We start from the raw sequence: 12,245 nt of genomic DNA on the forward strand, positions 1-12,245 counted from the left end.
ACCGCAGGGTAAGTCATTTATGTATATTAAAACAATAAAGGTCCGAGAACACTTCCCTGTGGTACACCGGATGTTACGTCGCAAATGTTTGAAGAAAAGTTATTTACTACGGTAAACTGCTGACGAAAAGATAGAAAGTTACGCAGCCACGACATTGTTAAACAGTCTAAACGTAGTGCGGACAATTTCGAAAATAGGCTACAATGAGCAACCTTGTCGAAAGCTTTGGAAAAGTCTAAGAAAACGCAATCAGTCTGTTTGTTACAGTTCAGGTTAAAATGAAGATCCGTTGTGAGGTCGAATAACTGTGAGTCGCATGAGTAACCCTTCCTAAAACCGTGTTGCTTAGAGAAAAAAAAGTGGTTAGACTCAAGGTGTTCATAAATATGCGACGCTATAATATGCTCAAGCAGCTTGCAGCAAATACAGGTTAGTGATATTGGTCTATAGTTTCCCGGTGTGTGCTTGTCGCCAGTTTTGAATATCGGCACAACCTTAGCCACCTTCCAGTCATTAGGCAACTGTCCAGATGATAATGATTGCCTGAAAATGTCACATAGAATTTGACTGGAAATAGCAGAGGTATTTTTTAATATCTTTGAATTATTAGAGTCAATGCCTGATGAAGTAGAAATCTTAAGACGATCAATTAAATTGGCAATGCCCTTCTGAGTGATCTCGATTGGTGTCATGAATGCAGAGATTTGATCAGGTACAAGAGGTACATTAGAAGAATCCTCAGTGGTAAACACAGAGGAAAAAAACTAATTGAATACGGTTGGACATTGTTCTTCGGGAACGGGAGTGTCTCCTTCGTGTAAAGTGATGTTACTGGTAGAGTTACCAGGTGCAATGGCTGCCCAGAACTTTTTCGGGTTATTTTTGATAAGAGAGGGCAAATCCTGAGAAAAATATTTATTCTTTGCAGTGCATAAGGCTTTACAGTAGGTGCGCAAGCAATCCGTGTACGCATTCCAAGACAGGGCATCTTTATTGCACTTAGCCTTATTGTACAAACGCTTCTTTTTGTTTCTTAGTGTTCGGAGCTGCTTACTGAACCATGGGTTTCTGCTGTCGTTTTTTATGACAACTAAAGGGACGAAATTCGCGACGAGTTCTAAAATTTTACGTTTGAAAAGAGCCCAGTTATCGTCTATAGTCCGTGAATTAAACGATGGGCGAAATATAAGATTAAAGAAATTCTCAAGTTCCTTATTTATGCTGCTGTAGTCAGCTTTATTATAGTCGCGAATGGTTTTAATAGTGTTACAGCTAAAAGGTGAGGGAACAGCAATTTTGAATTGCAGTAGCCTGTGATCACTAAAACCATCAATACACGTTACCGGTCCTGTAGTCTCAGGTGCATTTGTTAGTACTAAGTCGAGGAGATTAGTTCCACGGATAGGCTGGTCAACGACTTGCGATAAATGATAGTCCAGTGTTAAGTTTACAAAGTCGGTGGAAACACGGCAGGAAGACGATAAAGCCGACCAATCAACTAACGGATAATTGAAATCACCCAGAAGGTAAACAATATCTGCCTTAGAAAGTTCAATAGCACGAGCTATATTATCATGTAGGTCTTGAACAAATGAGGAAGAGGCATCAGGTGGCCGATAGCATGCTCCTAACAGCAATCGAACGGAGGAAACAACACATGTGACCCAAACAATCTCAATGTCAGCGCAAGCATTGATTGAAAAGGGAGGTAACGCACTTTTGACCGCTAATAGGACACCGCCCCCTATTTTCCCTACTCGGTCACACCGGTAAATATTATAACCACAGTTATCTGAGAGTAGTTCTGCGTTTGCGACATCTGAAGAAAGCCAATTCGTTGAACTGTGCCGTGCAACCGTCCCACAATGTCGCCGACATCTTTTATATTTAGCCTCTGATTTCAAAGGATAGCCTTACAAGCTTCCGCTATCGCTTCCGGGGTTCTGCTCGCTGACGGGCGTCCAGAACGTTCATCGTCAACAAACATTCGAGCCTCCTTGCAGCATTTATGCCATAAGAACGTCCTACTTTGGCTCATGGCGTCGACTCCAAAAGCGTCCTCTAGCATACGATGAGTTTGTGCCGCAGTTTTGCCAAGTTTAAAAGAAAACTTGATGCAAATTCTTCCCTTCTTGAAGTCTGCCATATTGGTTGCAACGAAATGCGCCAAATCAGTGAAACACTGCGTTGCAAAACAACACTTCGCAAAACTGTACTTCTTAGATGCAATTCGCTCAGCACACTGATCCGCAAGGCATACTCCTTGCCGCATTTAGCGGCGGAAATGTGCACCACACCCAGTTTGCCCGTGCTTTTCAAATTCCCGGAACTTTTGGGTGGCACCTCCAACACCTTCCGCGTGTGCCTACAGTGTTCGGCAGAGATCCGACTTGCTGGTATGTGTGCCTAATTAAGAGCTGATATTTTATGCCTAGTGCAGAAACGCGCGTGTTTTGCAGCAACGTCGGCGTTCCGCGAGTGGGGTTCAGCACCTAGATTTTTTAGGTTTTATTCCAAGTTGTCTGAACTGCCGCGTAATTCCACGACGTGCTTTATGCAGTCGTTCTGCTATAATTTTGTCTATTCAGAAGTCAGGCTTTCTTTCTTGTATAAACTGAAGTTACTGTTCGGAATCTTTATCACTAGTGTTGGAGTCAACGACGGAAATAAAAATATGAAGATGACTACCACTCCTAGCTCCTCTATTCTCAATCCCCCCCTAATAATTTAGACGCCCCCCTAATTTCAATTCCTGGGGAAATCGCTGATTTGGGCTACTCGCCTGTGATGACTTTTCCTCCATGTCGAGGTTAGAAAGATAACTGCGCAAGTCCGTCATTCTTGAACAACACCATAATAAGTTCTGTGTGTCTTATCTTCGCCTTTCCGGTGTTGAATAGAATTCGTTCGTTAAGCGCATCTTCATGCCAATAAAAGAGAGTCATCCATGCAATAACACTCAGGAACTAGCACACGCCGGCGACGAAAGCTGCGGTCTTGATACTTTGCGAAACAGGGTCCTCTTAATTACAATAACAGTGTTGCACATGGCTTATATCTATAGTCAAAAATATATTCGCGCCTTGCCTTCACTTCTGAACGCGACTTGTTCTTGCCACATTGGCTCAGTCGTGACACAGAAAAGGCAATGAGCGTTGAGGTACCTGTGAATTTATTCCGCTGCATAGTCAATGTGTCGTGATTTCACTTCAATGTGCTTCACATTTCAACAAAGAACTACTATGCCGACGTTACCAACACATTTGACCAGACATTCGACGAGGAACTTTACCGTAGCAGTCTCGAAATAATTTTTTTCTTGTAATGCATGTAGTAAATAAATCAATTGTGCACGCACTCTGACCTTGTGACGTAATTTTTAATGAAGAACGCAACCGGACCGGCCGTCGTATAAGATATTTCATTGTTCGCAAATTAAACTGACTAAATACAAGATGTACCAAGCGACACCCTACTACCTTGTCTTTATTGCAATATAACTTCGAGGGCTTCGTGTTAAAGTTATTTATATTGGACATATTGATCCACAGACTACATAATTTCAAGCCTCATCGGGGATAACGCTGTCTTGCTTGCGATTTCGAAATATACTTGCATTCTTTGCAACGGCCTTCCGCCCAAGAAACACTCACGATCGGGCGTAATGCCTGACACAAGTTGGGTTTACACTACTTCGCAGGACTCGCAGTCCCGTCTACAAACCTGCAAGCGAAACTCCTTCGTGATGTATACGCTGAAGCGAACATTGACCCGACGCAAATACACTACGTCGAGGCTCACGGTACCGGCACTAAAGTAGGAGACCGTCACGAGCTGGCGGCCCTAAGCAGTGTCTTCTGTCAACCGGCACGCAAACGACCACTCAAGGTTGGATCCGTAAAGAGCAATGTGGGACACTCCGAAACAGCTTCTGGTAAGTAGGCTGTGCTACAATTTTGTAATTACGGTTTTACATGCATCGAGGCTAAATAAGTGTTTTAGTAACTCCATTAGACCACTGCAGTACGAATGCCATTGCTGCTGTCGCTTCGTGTATTTACACAACTAGAACCCTGCAATACACCGTCCATGCGCAGAAATCCGTAATGTTTCTTTCAGTCACACCGCTCCGCAAATGTGCCTTCTTTACCAACGATAAGACTGCTCACACAAAAAACACAACAACGCTAATCCCTGCTCACACTAAAAAAATGATATTGACCACTTTGTTGTAATACGCGACGAGTTGAATCATCGACGACAACCTATGAAGGTCGACTTCCATATATGTTACACCTGGCCGCAAAATTCCTCGGTCATCGCATCGGGGTACACATCATGGCATAGTCGAGATTGTAATAGATTGCCATGGTGAACTAAGTTCGCATTTTGCTGTGGAACAGTTTGAAAAAAATTATTGTTCAGTCTGTAAACAACATATACGCACTTCTGCATTATAATTCGCGCATCAAATTTTGCCACTAGTGTCATGTGGGGAAGAAACCTAGACGTTAACAAAGAGGGTTCAAAAGAAGTTAAGAACGGTTTAACGAGCGACGAACAACAAATTTTATGCGTAACCTTAAGGGACGTAAAGACAGTAATGTCGATTATAGAGAAACGGGGAGTAGTAGATATTGTAGTTGAAATTAAGACAGAAAAGTGGAACAGCACAGCTCACGTAACGCGTAGGGCGGATAACCGGTGGCATATTAGAGTAACATACTGGGTGCCAAGAGAAGTGAAACGCAGGTGATAATAAGTAGTGTAATGAAATGAGGACATTCTCAGGCATAAGATGGTGTCAGAAGGCGCAAAGCAGGGGTAGTTGGAGATTGCTGGTAGAGGCCTTCGTCCAGGCCATGGTTCTAAACCAGCTGATGACAATGTTTCGTCAAACTATTTGTGCTCACACAATATCTTTATCTTTTATACCTTTTCCTGATTTCTCCCTCTGCAGAGCAGCCAACAGAACAGTTACTCCGGTTAACATCACTTCTTTTCATTTCCTACACTTTCGTTCTCTCCCGACAACGCAAAAACAATACCACTACATTCATGATATATGGCTATGTGGGTATGATGTACTTCGTCATTAACATTTCGATTTATTGCTTCTGCAATGTTATATTCCTGAACGACCAGTGTCTCACCCACCAACTCTTGTACGTGGCCCTTAGTCGTGGTTACTGGGAAGGATAACAGCTTACGACGGTCTAAGTTCCTTTTAAATGGAACCATAGGAAGTAACAGATAATGACGCCAGAAAAAGCAAGCGGGATGGTAATTGTTAACTTTGATTTAAATATAAAATATTAAGGCAAAGGAGACATGAAAGCGGAGGAAAAGGGAACTCCGCAGGTGGGAACCGAATCCACGTCCTGTGCAGTATGCATTGCGGTTCTTTAGAAATTAAGATACCATGGTTCAATCCTACCGCCAATTTTCGCGGGTGTACAGGATTAGCCCTAGAAGTGTGCCAGCGCCGCTCGTTGTCATGGCGGCGGATGGGGAACATAGTATGAACTGCAGGCATCACGTAGTTTTTGACCTCTGGAGCAGGCTACTGAGGAACTGGCCAATAAAAGTTCGTGTTTTACCTCAAAGTGCGGATGATGTACGTGGGTGGAAATTGTTCGCTGTAAATTTTCTAATTAATCTTTTTGAACATATCAATCTGAGCGTACATCTTTTTTCCCAGGCATTTGCTCTGTTGCTAAGGTTATCTTGGCTATGGAGACTGGCACCATCGCGGGTAACCTACACTTTAAAGAGGCCAGTCCTGACATTCCATCGCTGCTCGATGGCATCATCGAGGTTGTGGACAAAGCGACACCGTTTGAGGGAGGTCCTGTCGGTATCAACTCGTTCGGCGTCGGTGGCGCCAATGCGCACGCAATTCTTGAAGCGAACCCAGGACCGCACGTGGACAGCTTTGTACGAGAGAAGCAAGAGCTGCCGAGGCTAGTTTTTATGGCCGGACGAAGCAAGGAATCGCTTGCGGTGAGCTTTTTATTATGAAATATGCAAATACTAGCGAGTATTCTTAACCGTGGTGCACCACGGCCCAGTAACAAATTTACTGAGGATTTATTTCCTCTTTCGCTTATTATTGCAACCCGAATCTAATTCACATGTAAAGCGCTGAGGATTCTTAGCTGGATTCTTGCTAATGTTTAAAGCACAGCATCAAAGTTTATACCGCCAGCGTTCTTTAGAACCCTTCCATTCTGACCACAATGTCCTGAAAGAACAGCGGTGTTGCCTACTTTTCATCAGGTAAAAAATATCAGCAATATTCGATTACAAACTGCGTGTCATGGTGAAATGGATAAGCTTCGGGCGAAAAGCGCTTCAGAACCAATTGTCGGCGACATCAGCAAGGGTGGTATGGGAGCAGCGATTGAAGCGCGACTATGTTTGGAGGGAATACACTGGGAAAGAAAAATGCGTTTTTTTTTATTAAAGCGAGACACACTTAGATTCATTGAACGAAATTAAAATTCCTAATCAATTTTATATACGCATGGCAAGAAAAGAACAGACAACATTATTTTACTTGATCATTATCAATAAATACCTCTTTTGAGCTCCCACCGTAAGAGCGCCCATCGATAGCGGCAGGTGTTCACGCCGCTATCACTTGAAATGCAATGCAGCTCTTGGAATGCATGGAAAGGCGCGCTCTTAAAGTTCGCTTGTTACAATACGCCCCCCTCACGTGTTGTGTTGTTTTGGATGTCGACGTTTGTCTGAATTACGTGACGCGGGTAGTTTTATTGTTTTTTAACCTGTGCAGTCAAAAGTAGTGAGTTGCGACCGTCAGATACTTGCTTACTTTAGTTGTTTTCGTGCGACAGCGCTGGCCGATGGTCTTGGCGTCCGAAGAAATGACGAGCACTCTACGCAATCTACGCCCAAAGCGTTCGTCGGCCTCCAAAGAAAGTATGTTCTGTGCAGCGATGCGATTTCGAGACCCGTACGGCTGACCTATTCCTGCATCGCTTTCCGCGCTGAAAGCTCGAAACGGCCATCTAGCCGAATGGCGGGGCATTTGAATATACAGCTCTAATGGCAGGCCTCGGAAAACAAGTTTCGCGCCTATGAGAACAAAATGACGTCACTTCTGTTTTTAACAGATATGACGTCAAATTATTTTTTCTTCCGCCGGAAGTGTTCCCTCCTCACACAGATGGCGCTAAGCCCCATGAACCGCCGATAAGGCGCCATGTTTTGAACGTGTGGGCTTCTATGGAAGCTTCGCTACCAGGTATACTTACCTTGCATTTTCCACGAAGCACCTTTTGTTACTTCCCCCATTGTCGCGCTAGAAGATCATAGGGCAACTCAGATAAAACACAGGTAAGCACCTCCCCTACAAATCAAGGTGCACTCAGTACTATTGTTTGTTTCTTGTCCTCTCGTGATACTTCTGTTCGAGACAGCATAAATAAATTATTTACGAAAAGGAATATAACCCTCATCTGTTCTACTAATGACCAATACAAAAAAAATGCAGATGACTATGAACCGCATGGAAGCTGAGGGGCCGTACCCGGATTCGGCCTACGCTCTCTTGAATTTCGTCGGCCAGCCCAGCGTGATGCAATTCCCGTTCCGGGGATTTATGCTGTTGCCCGTGGATGGTTCCGACAAGCAGGTCGTCAAGATAGTCGAGCCGGCTGCTGTCAAGGAGCGGCCTCTTTGGTTCATTTTCACAGGCCTTGGATGTCAGTGGAGAGGAATGGCGCGGCAGATGATGGAGTTTGATGTATTTGCACGATCACTAAACAAGTCGCACCAGGTCCTATCCCAATTCTCCATTGACCTGATTAGGGAAGTGACGAGTGAAAATTATAGTGATGCCATGTCTTCAGTATTCGCCTCCATCACAGCAATTCAGGTGAGGTCATCACCCTGCAAGTATTTTTTAATACTCAAGCAATGACGTCTGTAGCAATACTTGAACTGTGCTGACCCATCATTGAAGCAGGTACAGTGTTGGTTAATTTATAACCGTTAAGACTGCAGTACTAATTCTCAAATTGTAGCACAGTGACGCTAAGTACATTATAGCCTATAAGAAAAAGTGGCGTCAATGTGTGCGTTGCGTAACATGGTGCAACAGCGGTAATGACGAACACAAAGACAAGAAAACAGGATAATATATAACTGAATAATAAACCAGAGATACACGCTATAGAAAATGTCACTACAAGCACAGTCCCCGCACATCGTGACACAGTGTCGGTACATTCAAAAAGCAGTAAGCGTCTATTGATTAAGCTTGTAAACGCAAGTAAGAGGAACGAGGATTCCCACTCAACTGCTGCCTTCACATTTTGTTTTGTTCGCTCTTAAAAGCTGAGGGTCTCGTAGTTGTACTGTTTTTCGCAGAAACCTGCAGCGAGTGATACACAGAAAAATGCCGGCGCTTTCTTGTTTACTGGCCAACAGGTAGCGCTGGTAGATGTGCTTTTCGCCGTAGGTCTTCGGCCGGACGGCATAGTGGGTCACTCGTTGGGCGAGATCGCCTGCGCCTACGCGGACGGATGCTTGACGGCCGAGCAGACCGTGATGTGTGCTTACTGGCGAGGCCGCTGCGTGGAACTGGGCGACTTGCCGAAGGGATCCATGGCGGCCGTAGGTGAGCAGTGAACTTACTTTGTTTTATGAGACAAAAAAATTACGGCAAGAACCGTCTCACGCTGAATGTCGACATTAATGCGACTAGCATTGAAGCAATGTTGCCACAGAACCTGTGGCGCCTGGCCGATCGACTACCCTAGAAACTTTAAGAGTGCTAATCGTATAAGCATACAAAAATCGTACGCCGCACTCGATCCCCAGTTTTGATAGCACCGGTTATTCTTCGACCGTTACCGTAAACGAGGATTTAAGCTTACAGCACAAACAGACAATGACTATCGTGAAAAAGTATTGGCCTACAGTAGAGGCACGAGAACATTTTACAGGCTGGATCTACATAGACCAGATTATTTTACACTCGCACGCAGGCTGCCGGCGCGCTCGTATACTCGCGACACCAGGCGTGCACTGCGGGAATCGGCTAACTAGCGTGTTTGTTTATTCGTGCGTGGCGCTTGTTTGTGTGGTTGCTATTCACGGTTTTAAGGAGTAGCAACGTGCCTTCGATCCGACACGTGTTCTACCGCGTCCGTCAGTGCGTACATAATGCAGAAGTGAATTGAGCATGCGCTTATCAATTTCAAACGTCAACGGTTTGCTTGAAGAACAATTCATTGCCACCGCGCTTGCTTCCGCCAGTGCAGCGATTCGCGTTGCCCGCAGTACACAGCCAATGCTCGCACCATGGCGCCACCGTCGCGAGAAATTGGCGGCTCCGGAGAACGGCTCTAAATTCTTGTCTATAGATTCGACAATATTTGTGTATAATAAATTCGAGGTTAAACAGTGACCGTTGGTGTAGTAATTTGCTGAAGCATTCTTGAAAAGTTAACATTTTTCGTACTCTATAAAGAAAGTTCGCATAGCGATTGTATTGAATGCCGTTAAATTATTTGACGGAAGTTTGCGTCAAAAGAACCCTGGAATGCTCGACTTCCCCTACGTTCGGTCAGCGTTCGCTTGATATGTGCTGTCCCAGGGAAAGTTTGCCACCAAATACAGTACAGTTTTTTCCTAGAAAGTTTCATTCTACTTCATTGATTCGTTCATAAGAAATTGCTTCCTAGTGTTCTACATTTCTCTGAACATGAAGACATACAAGACACCTTACGTATTAAATATTCTGTCTTCTCTAAAAGACTGCAAATTAACCTTGTTTGTAATAACGCAATCGTTCTTTACGGCCTGAATTTTGCTATCGTCTAATAAAAGAATACGATAAGGTTGAAACTAGGGCGTTGTCTTCTTTTTCATGTGGATACATAATTCGGAAACGACATGACGTATCATAGTCATGACATGAGTCATAGTGACCAGAGACATGAGTGTTAGACGTGAGTGTCATGACGCGTCATAACTGCTTCAAGTATTCTTTCCAAAACGATAACTAACCGAGTGAGTAATAATGTAAATTTAAAACTACACTGACTGCTTCTACATCTCACCTCAAATCAGTTCTTTTTCACTGAAAGACACTCGCGATGCATTTTGTTTTATGTTTGGATTGGTTTATATGTTGATATACATGGAATCTGTACCTACACTATCGCTAGCCTGGAGTTCATATTTTAATCATATTGTTCTTGTGTAATATGCTATACCAGTTTCATACGTTGCTACTGTCACGTGTACTTATCTTTACCGGCGACCACCTTTCACCAGTTAACGAATTTTCAAAGTTATCGCCAAGCGCAAGATGGGCCGTTCTATATCTGAAGTTTCTCGAATGCTATCACTGGTTCTATCCGTAGTCTGTTGTCAGCAAGCCTTGTGTAATCACATTGTATGCGCGAGATGAATTGTGTAGCACGTTCTGGAATGCAGGCGGGCACCAATGATTATGCTGGAACCTTTAACAAGCGCAATCTAAAAGCCACCGCGCTTGACCCGTGGACCACATTTCGAGGATCTACGAGTGCGCTGGTCGCCGCTATTTTCTGTTCAGTCTTACTTGTTTTGCCGGACGCAGGTTCGCCCAATAAACAGTTAGTTTTGCTACTAGCGTTGTGCCGCTGTAGTTCCTCACCGTTAACTCAATGTGACAGTATGTTTAAACCTGACTTATTCATGTTCCTGTCAAGCCTTGGTTTTTTCCATTTCTTCTGAGAAAACCCTCATTATGGGTGTCTTAAGTATTTATAAAAAATACACGAATTGTTATAAATAAAAAATCGCAGCCTTTCCAGTATGTGAATGTGGATTACTAGAACAGCTGTTCGGCACTACGCACTACACGCGGGCTCCACATATCGGCGCGCGCAACATATTAACTGCCCATTCGGTGCCTTGCGCAGGCACGGAAATGCAGCAGGTGATTTGTTAGCGACCACCTGTCGCACAAAATGATCGATGCGTGCTACGGCCATTAGCACTCCGTCGGCACAGCCAAACCGAGCAGCTGGCTAAATCAGGAGCTGGGGTAGCTGTCAAAACCGCCTCAGTTCACGCTTCGCGACATCTCGAACGTAACCAATCACCATCAAATCGTCGTCGAACCAAAGGCACACGGCACAACTGAATCCAAAATGTCTGTCCAGAAAGTCCCTCGGAAATTTCGCATACGCACCCTTGCGCTCGTCCAATTTACTGGCTTGGTACCTGCGTCGCTTCGCGGCACCTGTCTTCCTGTCGAGCCCGCTGCTTACAACAGTCTCTCAGGCACGATCTTCGCTGTTACTGGCCGCCCTTGTCCTAGCTTTGCTCTTGTTACGCCAGGTGTCAGCACATGCCTTACTGGTTTGCTCCGCCTCCTCTTAGAGGGTGGCGTTATGTAGTATTGGGCTGTTTCTTAGTTTACCTCTTGCTGCGCCAGGTATCAGCACATGCCTGAGTAGTTTGATTTTCCCCCTCATAGAGGGCACGGGCGTTTTGAGGCACGGACATCTAAAAACCTATGGGAGGACAGACGTATACAGCTCCACTGTATTAGAGCGCTTAGACAAGGCCAGTTAAACTGTACATGCCTACATTTCAGCCACTAACCCAGCGGTATCGTAAGTACGCGGCTCGAGTGTGAGCCGCTTAGACTTCCGGCTGTTCTAGCTCTGCCTCGCTTGACAGCATACACGCCCTTGACAACTGGTTCAGGTGCTGCGACTTGAAGAACGTCAAGCACCCCTTATTTGCACGGCGTTCACCTTCCACATGTCGCCGCTCGTAGTCTTCCGTGTATCGTGTCCCGTAACTCCCTCGGAACTCTTCATGACCCATAAGGCCATTACCATCCCTTTTGTGATGCCTGTCATTTCGGCGGGCTTCAATTCCAGAGCTGTCTGCATTCCATTTCCTTCAACACTGAAGGTTCATGCAGTGATGCGCTTGTCCGTGTTGAGCCCCTTCGTGCCATTGTAATTATCGACGTGCCGGATGCTTCGTCTCACCCAGAGATCACTGCCTTCGGCCCCGCAATCAGCTGACGCCTTCAATGCTTTCATTATCAATGACTCTACTTCCGAACAACGCCATCAGATTCTTCACCTGCTTGCCAAATTTCGGTCTTTCCATGTCGGTAAACCTATTCTTGGCCGCACGTCGGCCGTCAGGCTCTACATCGATACTGGGTCCAAAGTGCCATGCTGGCCTCGCCCGTACGGTGT

The 12,245-nt window shown here is 45.0% G+C and overlaps 1 protein-coding gene across 1 annotated transcript in view; it reads left to right on the forward strand.

Annotated features, from left to right (window-relative positions):
• The window catches only part of LOC125944237 (fatty acid synthase-like), a 92,281-nt gene that overhangs the window by 47,492 nt on the left and 32,544 nt on the right, over positions 1-12,245 (forward strand). Inside the window, exons 6-9 of the mRNA XM_049664567.1 lie at positions 3,701-3,934; positions 5,702-6,003; positions 7,520-7,903; positions 8,458-8,647. Of these exons, the coding sequence (XP_049520524.1) occupies positions 3,701-3,934; positions 5,702-6,003; positions 7,520-7,903; positions 8,458-8,647 (1,110 nt within the window). The remainder of the gene's footprint in view (positions 1-3,700; positions 3,935-5,701; positions 6,004-7,519; positions 7,904-8,457; positions 8,648-12,245) is intronic.

Source organism: Dermacentor silvarum, chromosome 3 (assembly GCF_013339745.2).
Source record: "Dermacentor silvarum isolate Dsil-2018 chromosome 3, BIME_Dsil_1.4, whole genome shotgun sequence".
In the NCBI taxonomy this organism is placed as follows: domain Eukaryota; kingdom Metazoa; phylum Arthropoda; class Arachnida; order Ixodida; family Ixodidae; genus Dermacentor; species Dermacentor silvarum.